Source organism: Buceros rhinoceros, unplaced genomic scaffold (genome assembly GCF_000710305.1).
Source record: "Buceros rhinoceros silvestris isolate BGI_N320 unplaced genomic scaffold, ASM71030v1 scaffold32690, whole genome shotgun sequence".
NCBI lineage: Eukaryota > Metazoa > Chordata > Aves > Bucerotiformes > Bucerotidae > Buceros > Buceros rhinoceros.
The window spans coordinates 19593-33126 of record NW_010391865.1 but is presented as its reverse complement, the minus strand read 5'-3'; the positions used below and the strand labels follow the sequence as shown (position 1 = coordinate 33126).

General features: G+C 48.7%; 2 protein-coding genes across 2 annotated transcripts in view; one reads left to right on the top strand and one right to left on the bottom strand.

Annotated features, from left to right (window-relative positions):
• Window positions 1–4620, top strand: part of CCDC167 (coiled-coil domain containing 167) — a gene marked incomplete at its 5' end in the record, with an annotated part of 11059 nt that extends 6439 nt beyond the window's left edge. Inside the window, 2 exons of the mRNA XM_010143312.1 lie at window positions 2326–2378; window positions 4517–4620. Of these exons, the coding sequence (XP_010141614.1) occupies window positions 2326–2378; window positions 4517–4620 (157 nt within the window). The remainder of the gene's footprint in view (window positions 1–2325; window positions 2379–4516) is intronic.
• Window positions 4621–8569: 3949 nt separating this feature from the next.
• CMTR1 (cap methyltransferase 1) overlaps window positions 8570–13534 on the bottom strand; it is a 23249-nt gene continuing 18284 nt past the window's right edge. The window contains exons 19-23 of the mRNA XM_010143301.1: window positions 13212–13280; window positions 11710–11757; window positions 11061–11173; window positions 10444–10552; window positions 8570–8702 (exon numbers count right to left, since the gene is read on the bottom strand). Of these exons, the coding sequence (XP_010141603.1) occupies window positions 8570–8702; window positions 10444–10552; window positions 11061–11173; window positions 11710–11757; window positions 13212–13280 (472 nt within the window). The remainder of the gene's footprint in view (window positions 8703–10443; window positions 10553–11060; window positions 11174–11709; window positions 11758–13211; window positions 13281–13534) is intronic.

The window sequence follows — 13534 nt, the reverse complement described above, 5'->3', positions numbered from 1 at the left end:
CCTGCTGAAGTACTGAGCAAGGGCTCTTGGAGGGATGGGAATGTCTGGTTCCCTATGACAAGAATCTCTTCCCCTAGCTTGGAGCTTACTTGGGGAACTTGTCCCAAGAGAGGGTGCAAAGTTCAGTGCTATGTGGAGAGAAATATATACCTTTTTGAGAGCCTCGTTCTCCAACCTGCTCCACAACCAGCCAAGCAGTGCCTGAAACTTGCCAGTTCATTTGCAGAGCTGGTTCCCGGCTTGCTAGGAAATAGCTCTGTGAGCGTGGCAAAGGTTCACTGCATGCTGCTACTCAGAGTTTGCCAAAACTGCCCCTGTCCAGTCAGGGCAGAGGTGCAGCAGCTACTGCTGAGGGCCAAACCACTGCAACTGCGGAAGGGGCTAAGGGAAATTACTCTATCTGTGCCGGTGTTGCAAACGTATCTAGATGTAGGGATGCACACTGGCTTTTCTTGGGAAAGGGAAGAGGGACAATTCTCCTGAAATCTGTCACTGACATAGAAGAGGCAACTGTAGTCTTCTAGAGCTAAGACTCAAGGAAGTACTTGGACCTGGATTTTATAGCAGGCACAGGCAGAACCTGCTGTTTCTCTAGAATGTGAAGCAAGAGATCCTAGATCTCCAGCTCATTCTCAGATCTCTCTGCTTGAGGACATTTCTTCAGTCACCAGCATCCTCCTGCTCTGGTCCTAGCAAAAAAGGCTGGGAAGCTCATAACCCAGGGAGTGGTCCTGTTAGTCCTCATGACTGCTCTACCATACTGTCCTACAGTGGCCAGTAAGAAATGATCCTGCAGTGGTGACACCTCCGCACCCTGATGCTTAACAGTCTCAGCTTAACTTCTTTGTTCCTTCCTTCCACTCTGCCCATCCCACCTTGCCCCCCTTTACTGGGGTTTTATATCCCCATCCATCGTTGACGAGGTCCTGTCGCCTCCTGTCTCTCATCTCAACAGTCCTTTTCTAGGCTTAAATTCTTATGCTCACTGTGTGTATCCTTTATCTGGCGTTCAGGTGGCCAGAACAACCAAATCTACAGTTGTGGTACCTTGACAGGATGGAACATTACCTGTATGGTTTCTCTGTGAAATATAGGGCCTAGAGCAGAGAATTAGGAATAGGGATTCCGGGGTCCTCTTCAGAATTTTACAGTTTGTATGGAGATGGAAACAGAAACTCTGTTGCACTGATCCAGATCGTTTGAAAAACCCTGGAGGAAGGTACGACGATCAAAATTATTGATGCAGCACACAAAGGAGAGCTCTAGTTTCCCAGTTTGAAGTTCAGTTGTCATGGTTTCTTCATGTCTCACTCTCAAAGCCTCTTCTCTTGACTCTCTTCACAAGGCATGTTTCGGTCACGTTGGTAAATCTGTCTTCTTCCTCCGTGCTGCACTCCACGCTGCCTTTCCCCAGCTGCCTTTAGGAGTCCTTTCCTCTCCCGCTGTTCTGACATCGCTTACTTTAGCTGTACACGCAGAATTGGATCTCTTTCCTTCTACAAGTACTTGCTCTGCTCCAAGGGGAACAACAAACTCTGTTACACTTCCTACCTTCTCTGTCTGCCCTGAGCCAGGAGATAATTTGTTGGTGCACGTTTATTTGTATGCATCCAATCTGAAAGGAGTGACCGTGTCCTCACTGCCGTAATGGAAATGCTGCTGCTTTCAGGCAACTTGTTTTGCTTTTGTATTTAAAACTGTATATTAATTAATCATCTTGTACAGTTTAAAACAAGGCTTGGGTTGCCTGACTTTATCGTTTTTATCCTGAGTCTTCAGTCTAGTAACAGGTTGCTTAACTGGTTGTTACTGAGCTTGGATTCTGCTTGTTTCCTTGAGTTGAGCAATTTGTGTAAACTGGATTCCTCTGACAAAGGGATCCCAGGCTCTGTCCGTGAGAAGAATTAGTATTCCTAGGCCAGATGTGCTGGCCAGATGTCTTGGAGAGGCAGGATCCTGCAGAGAGCGCATAGGGACCCTGCCTCATCCTGAAGCTGTGGCAGAACTTCCCGCCTCACCTGGAGAAAGAGTTAGGAGGCTTTCTGACACACAGACCCCTTTCTAGCCTGCTTGCGTACGCTGACACTGTCCCGGAAGGAGAGAGAGGAAGTAGGTTGGGGTAAGGGAAAAGTCGTCTAAAACTGCTGCATCCCTTCTCTTGCAAGAAGGAGGGTTTCTAAGCTGTCACCTTTCCTCAGTGAAGGGTGAGGGACTCATTCCGTGAGCAGATAGCCCTGGCAGTGGGTCAGTCTCTCTTCCATCGTCTGAGCAAAGAAACAGGCTACGTTGTGCCTTGCTGGTAATGAGCTCCTCTTCTCATTACAGAAAGTCTCTGGAGAGAGAGAGAAACTTCCTAATGACCAAGGCTGACAACTATGGTAAGAACTTCATTAAAAATGGTCCCTCTGGGCTCATGGGATCAGTGCTGCAGCTTGGCTTTGTGTTCAAGCTCCTGTCACCTCTGACTTCTGCCTCTGAATTTAAGTTCAACCAAAGGGAGCTAGACTGAGGGAAATCTAGTCAGCATATTATAGTAGGAAAGCAAGCTCTCACTTGAGCTTGCTATCGTAAGTGGAAAAAAAAAAAAGCATCAGCTAATGAGGGGGGAACGATGTCCCTGCCACATACCCCAAATTACCAGTCTTTAGATAATCTTAGGCAACAGATTGACTTGAGTGGCTTTTAACATACCTCCCCTTCTTTTTTTTATCTTTTCTTTAGTAGAGGCTTCTGAGCAAGCTTGACAAGTGCCTGTGTGGATTGTAGCAAAGCATACCTTCCTTGGGGAAGGTGCTCACTGCAGTAGTTTCTGGGGCCATTCAGCACACGAGCATAGGGATTCACACCGATGTGCTGGTGTTCCAGAGCGCCAGGTGTTCTGGAACCTGCAGTTCCAGAGAGCCAGGGTCTTGTCTTGCTGCAAGTCCTGCTGTAGACAGTTAAAATGAGAGTCCCTCTGAGCTACTGCACATTTGCCGGCACTTCCCTTCTGTGAGGGATGCTGCTTAGCAGCCTTCAGGCTTCTGGTGTTGATTGGCGGGTTAACTGCTTGACAGTACCCTGCAGCAGTGCAAACGCCAGAGCTCACACGAGAGAAAGAAGCACAAGTGTTAGTTTAGGCCTGGAGAGTTGAAAGCTGGAGTACGGCCTGCAAATTTGTAATGTTAACTTCTGTGAAAGGACTGTTTCCAGAAGACTAGCGGTGGTTTTAAGCAGATTCAAACCTGTTCCCTAAGAAGACTCTGCACATCACTGTCACCCTTTTACCAGCAGTCAGCTGTCACTGCCAGCATCCACAGAGCAGGCTGCTCAAACAGCAGCAACAGCCTCACCTAGTGGTGATGGCTGCTCCTCCAGAAACAGAACAGACACCGCGTATGCACAGAGTCTTTTTAGATCACTGCTGTGGCCTCTGGTTAGATCTGTGCTTACTTCAGGTGACATACTTGAGGCTGTGAACTGCAGTTGCTGACAGTGGCATTGCTCCACCAGTTTAAGCTGGCACTGCTGTACTTGCTGTTACATGACCTCTAGTCTCTACCACTTCCTCTGTAGTCCTGGCAATACAAGCAGCTCACTTTTTGGTTCCATGACAATGCTTGTGCTAAGTGAAGAACGGGGGCAGAAAGAACAGCTGAAAGCCTCTTGATACCAGCACCAGTTTGGGAACCTGCAGGGCAGGGCACTCCTGCTGGAGGCTGCTTGTGCAAACTGTGGAGGCAGTAATGCAGCTGTATTCAGCAGCAAGACCAGCCTGCCCTGCCCTGCTAAATAACTCTTGCTGTTTGTAAGCACATGATGCTGTAGGCCTCACTTCTCGCCTTGTACCATCCAGCACAGTCTGTGGAACAGAACAAGCCCAAATGAGGTTCTCAGCTTTGGTAAAGGGAACGGAGCAGAAAGGGAGATCAGTAGGACTCCATACTTCTGGTAGCTACTCCCTTCTGCTCTCTGCATCTCTGTTTCTTCTTTTGCAAACCAGGGCTAGGGAAAGTGACCCATCTCTATAAAGCTGCAGACCCCAACAGAATCAGTGTCCAAGCTCTTTTCCACACTTAGCCTTCTAGTGCACGAGGCAGCCCGGATTCTGCAGCATTCAAAGGTGCCCACAGTTGTTTCTAAGTAAATTTAAGCACTAGGAAGAGGTACTGGGCTGTAACATCTAGTAGACATTAAAAATAGCACTCCACCCTCTGTCTTCTTCATCCTTTGAGGGAACAAACAGTTATTCTAATGACCCATTTTGTCCTTAGTGGGGTCCTAGGAACAAGGTCATTTGCAAACAGGAACTGGTCTGGCACTGCACTGTTCCCTACTATGAGAGGGACAGGATGAGAGTTAGCAAAAGAAAAGGTTCCTGCTAATTCACTTCCTGTTCAGCACATCTTATAATTAGCAGCTTTGCATACTGATCCCCAAAGAGTTGCCCGTGGCAGTACTGGGCTCTCAGGACAGTTTTGAAAGGTGATGTACTTCAGCATGACAAAGTACAGGTTGGCTTTTGTTTGTTTCCTAGAGAAAGAACTTAGTGTGCTTCGTCAGGAAAACCGCAAGAATGCTGCCCTTGCTGTGGCCGTGGCATTGCTGATGGCTCTTATTTACGCCTGCTGGACAATATGATGGCACTCAAGAATTCTCCCTGCTGACCAGATGACTCTCCTGCAAGGAGCTCTTCCTCCTCTCTCCACTGTGCCTCCCTGAAGGGTGAGGATCAGCACTTCAAACTGCTGTTCTTTTATCTTCTCCAAGCCTCCTTGTAGGGAAGCTTTTTCTCTTGAGAATTGAGGGGAACAGCAGATGACCCAGAAATCACAGCATGCTTGCGGTTGGAAATCAGATCAAGCAGAGCTCAAGGTGCTGTCTGACCCAAAAGACAGTCAAGACCGTCCAGCCTGGTGGAGGAAAGCAGTAAGTTCTCTGATTTGGAGGGGACCTCTGTGGTTGCAGACAAATGCTCGCTGCCCAGCCGGAATATATGCCGGCACCTTGGTTCCTGTGACTCAGCCAAAAGCTGACAGGACACCAAGCTCTTTGAATCAAAGACTAACTTAGGTATTTTGACCTGAAGACTCCACATGGCCCCAGAGCTGACAACAAAGATGTTTCCTCCTCCACGCTTACAGGACCAAAGGACTCCTACCTCCACAAAAGCAGATGGGAGGTATTGATCACTTTTTCCACAAGCAGGTAGCATTGACCTTGAGATCCAGATGCTTGGGCTTTGAGAAGATCTACCTCTTAGTGTATCAAAGCTTGATAGCCTCTTCGTGCCTCTCAGAATCAACAGTTGGAGAAATTATCAGTTCCCAGGGACAGAATTGCCTATGCAGGGCTTCAAATAAACTAATTTGACCTTGCAACTTTCTGGTTTTCTTTTTTTCCTGTTTTTGTAACATGCCTCTCAGACACTGCTTTATTCTCATCCTACCATCTCCCTGCTGGCACACGTTGCACCACAGGAAGCCTGGACTGGATTAAGTGCTTAGCATCCCTGGTCACAAATAACACTCAGCAGTAGTTTACAGGTCTGCGGGGGCCTGGAATTTACTTCAGTGTTTGCTTCCTCTGAGTAAAAAAGCAGCCTGGCATGCTGGATACTGTCCTCTGCAGTCCCCTCTCAGTCTGATCCAGTGACACAGACGAGGTAGCCCTGACTGCACTCCGAATTGCCAGGAAAGCCTTTAAAAGAGGACTGCCTTGAAAATGTAACTGCAAGGCAGTCTGCAATACTAAGATCCTGCTGGCCAGAATTTTGTGGGAAGCAAAAGTAAACAACCACTGTTGTGAATAAAGGGGATGTATTGGTAACAGAGACAAGGAAAGCACAGAAGTAAACACAAGATGTTACACAGCCTAATAACAATACATCAATGCAGTTAACGTACATAAACATTCTCTTGCGCAAGACGACCTTCCTCACCCCTCTTCCCAACACAATCCCTCTGCATCTACCCTGCAGCAGGGAAGCAAGCAGCTCGATGGTTCATGCTTGCCTTCTTGAAGGAGGATTCAGAATCAAGGTTCAGTGCATCAGAAATAAAATTAAAAATAATAAAAGCAAATTAAAATCAGGAGGAGCTGGAGGTAACGGAGCAGACAAAGTATCTGCTCACAGAAGCTAGCCCGCAGGATGACCAAGGGGGTTTTCTGTACCCTCAGAGGCCTACGCTCTCTCTAGTGTACGGTACTGGTCACCCTTCCGTCTGCCAGCCTGCAGGAGGCCAGAACCCCGAGTGAGGACCCAACAGTCAGCGAAGGAGGCTGGCTGCAGTGCTGTGCTCGCACTGGACAGCCTCAGGGTAGCCTGGAGAAGTGTCTGGTTAGTTTAAAAAGCCAACTGCACAGGGGCTGGGAAGCCTTTATTGCCCCTCCTTATCCCTTACGGAAGTACCTTTGCCAGAACAAAACTGCCCGTGACAGGCCTGTTCCTGGCAGGGGAAGGGCCACCATTTCGTTCATACCCTTTCGTTTCTTTACCAGTGATCCACAGGTCAGCAAGAGGACGCACTAACAGCACACCGTCCCTCAGCTGCTTCGGCAGACCTACCTGTCCGGGGACCAGTAATCACCAACATGGAAACTACCTTTGACCCACTTCACTTTTGGCCAGAGCCTGAGAAGAAAGAGAACAGCTCCCCCGCACAACATTCAGGGCTTCCTATTTGTAAGTGAACCTCCCATCCACCCGTGAGCTTTGCCTCCTCCAGTTTCCGTTAACCGACGGACTGTGCCAGCTCCTCTGCTGCTCCTTGAGCCAGGGGTGTGATTCTGTAGGGATCAAGCCTGCGTGTCATTTTCTCTGGTGCAAGGAGGTGCAGCTGTTACATTCGTTTATACCGAATGGTAGAGAATTAATACATACAGAGACAATTTGCTTGTGGGGACATGGAAGTGCTCAAGCTCGGAGGGCACAGCTGCCTTGCAGGATGACACTCCATGCTGAGGATGAGCACAAAATGCTCAGCCTTAGAGGGTGGGAATTCTACCACATGCCATCCTAGTTCCGGCTTCTTCAGGTGGCCTGCAGGGCACTCATGCACCTACACACCTACAAGCGAAAAATTCGGAGTCTTGGTGTATAAAGCTTGTTCAAATTGTACATATGGGTGTGGAGAGAAACAATCTAAACAACTGCTATAGATTCTAGAAGAACTATAGCTTTCTTTAAGGCACAGTTCAGACACCCCCTACATCAGTTTCCTCCCTACTGCCAATCTATGTTTAAAAAAAAGTCAAGAACAAAACAAAAGAGAGGGCAATTTCTCTGCTTGGCCAAAAGCACTCAGCTGTCAACTGTGTGGTATCTTCTGAATTACGTGGAAGACCTGGCAAAAGTGCCGTGGAAGCCAGAAGTGAGGGTAAAACAAGCAACGAAAGACTGCTCTGAGCTCAGCGCAGAAGTGCACGGAGTCTGCTGACACACAGACAGGCTGAGAGTTTCACAGCTCGGTGCCTTCACACCCCAGACGCAGTTCCAGGGCCACGTGAGACAGGGAGGGCTCCAAAGCCCACTCTGACATGATGTCCCTTCCAGTGGGCATAGTCAGGGAATGGGATTTCTTCTGATTAATCAACGTGGTCAAAGCTAAGACTTCTTTCCACTGAAGCCCTGGGTTTTTTCCACTGTCAGATATTCCCATCATTCCCTCCAAAGACCCCCAGCATCCCGGCCTTCCCATGTCTTCCCTTCCACATCTGCTCTCCTCCCTGAAGATGTGGGTAAATGCTGAGTACCAAGAGTCAAAGCACCCTGGTCTCAGAAGTACCACGAAGCATAGTCATGTTCACAAGTTAACCCCAGGCTGCTGGCTTAGGATCAGTCACTGACCCAGAAAGGGGAAATCCTTGTTGCAGCAACTTCTAGAGGTCTAAGAACGCCCTGGCACCAAGTACATTGTGTCTGTCCTGGGAACTCTGCTCGTGACACGCGTTGGCCTTTGTCCAACAGGGTACCATCACACAGACACGGCCAGCAGCCAGCCAAGTGCCTTGATAAGCAGAAGTGTTGGAGACACCGATAAGAACGCACACTCGTGTCCCACAGCCAGCATTCCCCAGTGAGGTAACGCTCCCCACCGGGAAGCGTGGGCCTTCGATAAGGCCAAGCAGATAGCTGCCAGGAGCGAGGCAGGGCTGCTTCGATGTGCTGTCGCCCTGCCTGCCACCAAGACATCTCTGCTCCTTCCCACTGCGGGGGAAGCACAGGCCTGGAGAGTTCTGGCACACACAGAGCTCTACAAACCTCACTGAATGCACAGGAGCAGAGAAAGTTGCCAGCCCCTTGGCCTCATGCATGCAGTAGGTCAGGACGAAAGGGTGTCAGGCCTTGGCTCCAGGAGTCACCACGGGTACTCCAGCAGCAGGCGCTCCCTGGGCCGTAATCTTATATACACTACCAGGGCAGATCCTCGTCCTGTGCCTTCTGCATACCATTCCCTGGTTTAATCACCTCCAGGAAATCAGCTCTGGAGAAAACCAGGATTGAAGTTGTGGAGTCTGCCCAGTCTCATCAGTCCCTGAAGAGTCCAAGCTGGGCTCAGCCCCCGCTGCACCCCTCCAGAGAGCAGGGTTAGGGGTAGTGCGCTTGGATGAAAGCCAGGACATTCTCCTTTGATAGCTTCTCTGGATCTTGCCTTTTCTGAGAGTCGTGCACTTTGACACCTTCCCCCCACTCCCAGAAGAGGCGGCTGTAATGGCAGATGCTGTGGGCAGAGAGGAGAGCAAGGTTAGTTTGGCAAGGAAGGAGAAGGAAAACACACTCATCCTAGCCACGAAGTGCACTACAGAGACAGCTGCCCTGCAAGGGGAGCCCCACAGATATCCTTCTAAGGGGGCCTTCAACAACTACCAGTGTTTTCATTCACCTTACCAAGCCTGTAAGGTACAGCAACTCCCAGGCCTAAGAGATTTCCATGGAAATAAATTTGTTAATTCTAGCTTCACTCAAGATTCAGTTCAGTTTTTGCTATAAGGAGACAGATCGTTAGCAAAAAACCTGCCTCCCCCCAAGTTTTTGAGAGGATGAAACTGTCATTGCAGGCAGTGGCAAGACCTTAATGAAGAATTTAGAAAGTCTGCCAGCAGCAGATATCTAATCACCACAAACCTGCTAGAATCAGTAACAGCTCTTCCGTGGAGCTCTGCAAAGGAACAGCACACCGTACCGAATCAGCTGGGATCATCCCCTCTTTCCCCAAGCTCTCCTTGGCTGCTGACAGTTCTGGTCCTACAAAACCACCTCTCAGCTCCATTCACCAAGCACAGCCCTCCCTCACTGCATGAACATAGTTCCAGCCCTAATGAAAACAGAGCTGCTAATTACTACCCAGCACAGCAGCCTTTGGTTTTGTACAGTTACTGACTCGGCACGTTCATAGAACAGTAGCACCAAATAAGCTAACGGAGCAGTACTAGCGCAGTGACAAGCACACGTCAGTGGCTAGTTAAAGACACGTTAGTACTCAGTGAGTACAACACAGCACACATCCCTTCTGGAATCCCACAGAAGGGTTTCCTCCACCATTCGTGCAGGTTCATGCTGGCGTGCTTCAGAATACCCAGACAGAACTAACCCCATCCCGACACGTGGAGGGAAGAAGCACCGTGTGCCTCTGCTTTTTCAGCTCATTCTTCCATTTAGCTGCTTAAGGAAAGATCATGGGACTTCTTAAGAGCACTTCTGTAAGGCAGGTTATTGGATTCAAAGTGAGAAAATCAGGAGCCCTATTTAATACCAAGCTCTTGCTCAGCAGCACAGTCCTGGGTAGCAGTGGTGGAGGGCATCTCTTGAGGGCAGGGTGTGCAGAACATCTCCACCTGCGTGCCCCGAGGTGTCACACAGACTCGGGAGGAGCTGTACTCAAGACATGGCCTTAGCCCAGTACTCAGTAGAAACAAACGGGGTTCAGTGACCACAGTGTTAGTGACTGTCCAATGACAAGCCACTCCAGCTCTTCCCAAGGAGCAGGTGCTTTTCCCTCTCTCTCTCTCTCAACAGCTCCCATCTCCCTACTTATGACAAAGCCTGGGATAAATGAACTGGGATTGCTTTTAAGTGAGCAACTTCTAACCAAGTATCTTAAGACACAGAGGTGCAGCAGCTTACAGTTGCTGGGCCCGGTTTCCATTTTCCCTGTGTGCAGGGAGGTTCAGTAACTTGTACTCTGCTGCAGACAGGGGAACAAACTTGTGGGATGCGTGTCATTCATAGAAATTAATTGCAAAAACCCCTAAATCCAGCTCGGCAGTTTCCTGGAAATCCGAGAAGGTGCCAGCTTCTGCAGCACTCCCTGCTGGTGGCTGGGCTGTGCTCACACTGCAAACGACTGCAAGAACACCGCACAGCATGCCTGAACTCCCTTCCAGCTAGCCGCGGAGACAGGCCACACAGGCGCTCTGCCACACGGCTATCCTTCCATAGCCCCAGCTCTGGCTGGTACTCACTGAAAGGGTGTGATGGATTCACGAGGGAGGTCGTATGTTGCTTGCTTGGTCATTTTGTTGAAGAAGAATTTCCTCTTGGAGTTTTTACTGTATGCCATTGTCCAGGGGTCTTATGGAAGAGTCACAGGGATCAGACGTGACATGGAAATGGGAAAAAAGCACAGTATAAACACACATACAGAGCAAGCACAGAGCAGGCTTTTGTCAGAATAAGTGTGATCCTTCTCTTACTCCTTTTTCCTTCCCTCCCCCAAGAAGATTCACTTCCCAAACTGTTCTCTGTTCACTGAGAAAACTCCCTTCTCCCTGCATTTAAAAGTTGACATTCCAAATGTTTCCTTATTAAAAATTATGGTCTCATTTGAAACAGAAAGTCATCAGTCATGTAAATAAATGGAATTGCCCACACAATAGCTAATTAACAACAGAAAAGTGTTTCAGGTAAATACCTTATACCTTACCCAAATCCGAGCTACCCTCATTGCATGCAAACTGTTCAATCTCTAGCCACTGGAGAACTCCCATTAATATTTTTACCAAGTTACCACAGCACTGAGCCTGGTCGATACTTTTTACTTGACAACAGAAAGAAAGAAGAGCGGGGACTCTCTTCCTACCGTTCACGGTCCGTACGATGTAGAGCCCTCTGGGCACAAAGTGCCTGTCATCTCGGCCAGTGTAGGACAGCCGGGGTATTCCCCCTGAACTCTTGGTGATTTTCATCTCTAACCTAAACGTTGAGAGAAGGCAGTGACAGAGATCCCGTTTCTACCTTTACCACCCTCTTGCACACCTGTGTGCCCCCCGCACACCCACTCCAGAGCGGCACAGGGAAAACTGACAGCACTGCACATGACAGGGCAAGATCACCACATCCAGAAGAGTTCGGGTTTCTTGGCTACCCCTCGTGGCTAGAGAAACCAGCCAGAACCGTCTAGATAAGGCAGCGAATGGAGTGTCCCAGTGAGGACCTGTGATGACCTGCCACATTTAATCCAAATGGGATTCTCACTTCAGGTGTGAACTCGTTATCTTTCCAGCCACCAAGAAGCCACTGACACTTCCACACACCGACTCAAGCGCCGCTGCTACTCCTCCTGTTGTAAAGCGCACTGGCCACATCTACGGCATTAGACCTCATCGGGATTACGCTCCGAGTCCGCAGCACACCAGAAACAGTGGCCACCACAGAACTCCCATTCCTGTGCGTCGGTGGCTGAAAACCTCAACAGACCCTGAAGTCTCTCATTCGCGCCTGTCACTCACCTCACAAAAATCTTCTCCATTTCCTCCAATCTGTATACTTCCTTCACGCTAGGTGTAAAAGACAAAAATGTGATTTAAACAAAAACGAAGCTGTCCTCTTTTTCCATCCCAGCTATAGGGAGCAGCCAAACAGCTAGTTTAGTGCCACGTGGGGCGGGCAGGCATGACTGTCTTATGCTCCAGTGCCTTATTTCTCCCGGCTTGAGAAAACCTGACACCTACACGCTCAAGGCCGGGTTGTTGTACGCGGCATAGGAGCGCGTGTCCTCACTGCCAAGGAACTGTACACTTTTACCTCAGGCTGAGCATGCAGAAAAGGAAGAACAATAAGAGGTGGGTGCTTTTGTCTTCCCATGAGGCAAATTCACCAAGATCAATCCCAGACAGGGGCTGGCCTCAGCGTGCAGGCCTTACATTAAAACTAAACTGGTGTTTAGTTTTAGTAGTTTAGTTAGTTTAGTAAAACTAACTTCACCATTACTATCCTCAGGAACATCACAAATTCATTAGTTACCCTCAGGTAAAACCAGCTTTTTTTTTTTTTTAAATCAGTAAAGGTGATTCGGAGTCATTCTTATCATTATGTCAGACTGCTTTTGTTGTCGTTGTTCTGAGAGGCAGAAAGACGATCACAGAGTTTCAAATCCCTGCTTCCGATCTGACACCCCAACCACCCGTTTCCACTGTTACAAACATCAGGCTTCAGAGTGCCCAGTCTGGAGACCTTCTCCTAAGAGCACCGAAGGACTCCTCTGCGACCCGTTTCTGCAGCCCTCCTCACTGCTTCACCTTAAGCCCTCCTCAACATTTTGAGCTCCTCCAGTTATTGCAACTCTTTGTCTTGAGTTTAATTGAGATCCCACTCGTTATCTTTCGTTAAGCCACCCAGGAGAACGTCCTCTTTCCCGTCCTCCAGCTTCTCCTAGAGTATCACAGCACTTCTAGCTTCTGAAACAGAAGCTGCGTTTTCCAAAATACCTATCTGATATCCAGCACAATGATACTCTAACGCTCCAGCGTCGCAGAGTTAATAAAATAGAAGGTCAGCAGGTAACCAAAGCTGAAGATCTTTGTCAGGAATTTTCTTGGGATTGTAACTAAAGCCTTCTCAGGCTAACCATTTAGAGATGGTAAATGCTGGTCAGCACTTCATTTATCTACCAACAGTCAGCATCTCCATGCTGCTGCTGACCCTGCGGAGCAAAAAAGGACGTAGAAGTCTTTGCAACGATTAGGCTAACCGGGTGCTAGACCTACCATAACAGGTATTTGAAATCAGCATCAGCCAATCCTCCTACAGCGAAAACATGACTGACTGCTGTCATGTGAAAGGAGGGCACAAATTGTGCACTATCAGCCTTTATCTTAGATATTTACAGGGCTTTTAGCCTCTTCCCATTGAACAGAACTAGGAAATTTAACTCTTCTTCAGCTCCTTATCTTCATCCTCCAACACACTGAGACCAGAGCACACGAGGCGGAAGGAAGGGGTCATCGCTCACCGTATGGGGTTCATATCTGGTCGGCTAGGTTTAGAAACAGCTTTGACAAACTTCTCTGCCAGCTGAATCCTGCATGAAAATGGAAGGAGAATCCAGCAATTTAGCAAGATCTTTGGCACTGCAGGTAGGTAACAGCATCAGCAGAACAACCCATTTGATACTTCGGTACAGTCAGACTGACACCACTGCTAGCCAAAAGGGCACTGAGCAAGACTTTTTCACCCTGCCCTCCGGTGATACGGGCTATTATCCATTAGGAAGGGGTCTCCATAGCTTCCTCTACAAGCCCACATGCTGCTGAACACGAGGATGAATCAGCAGGA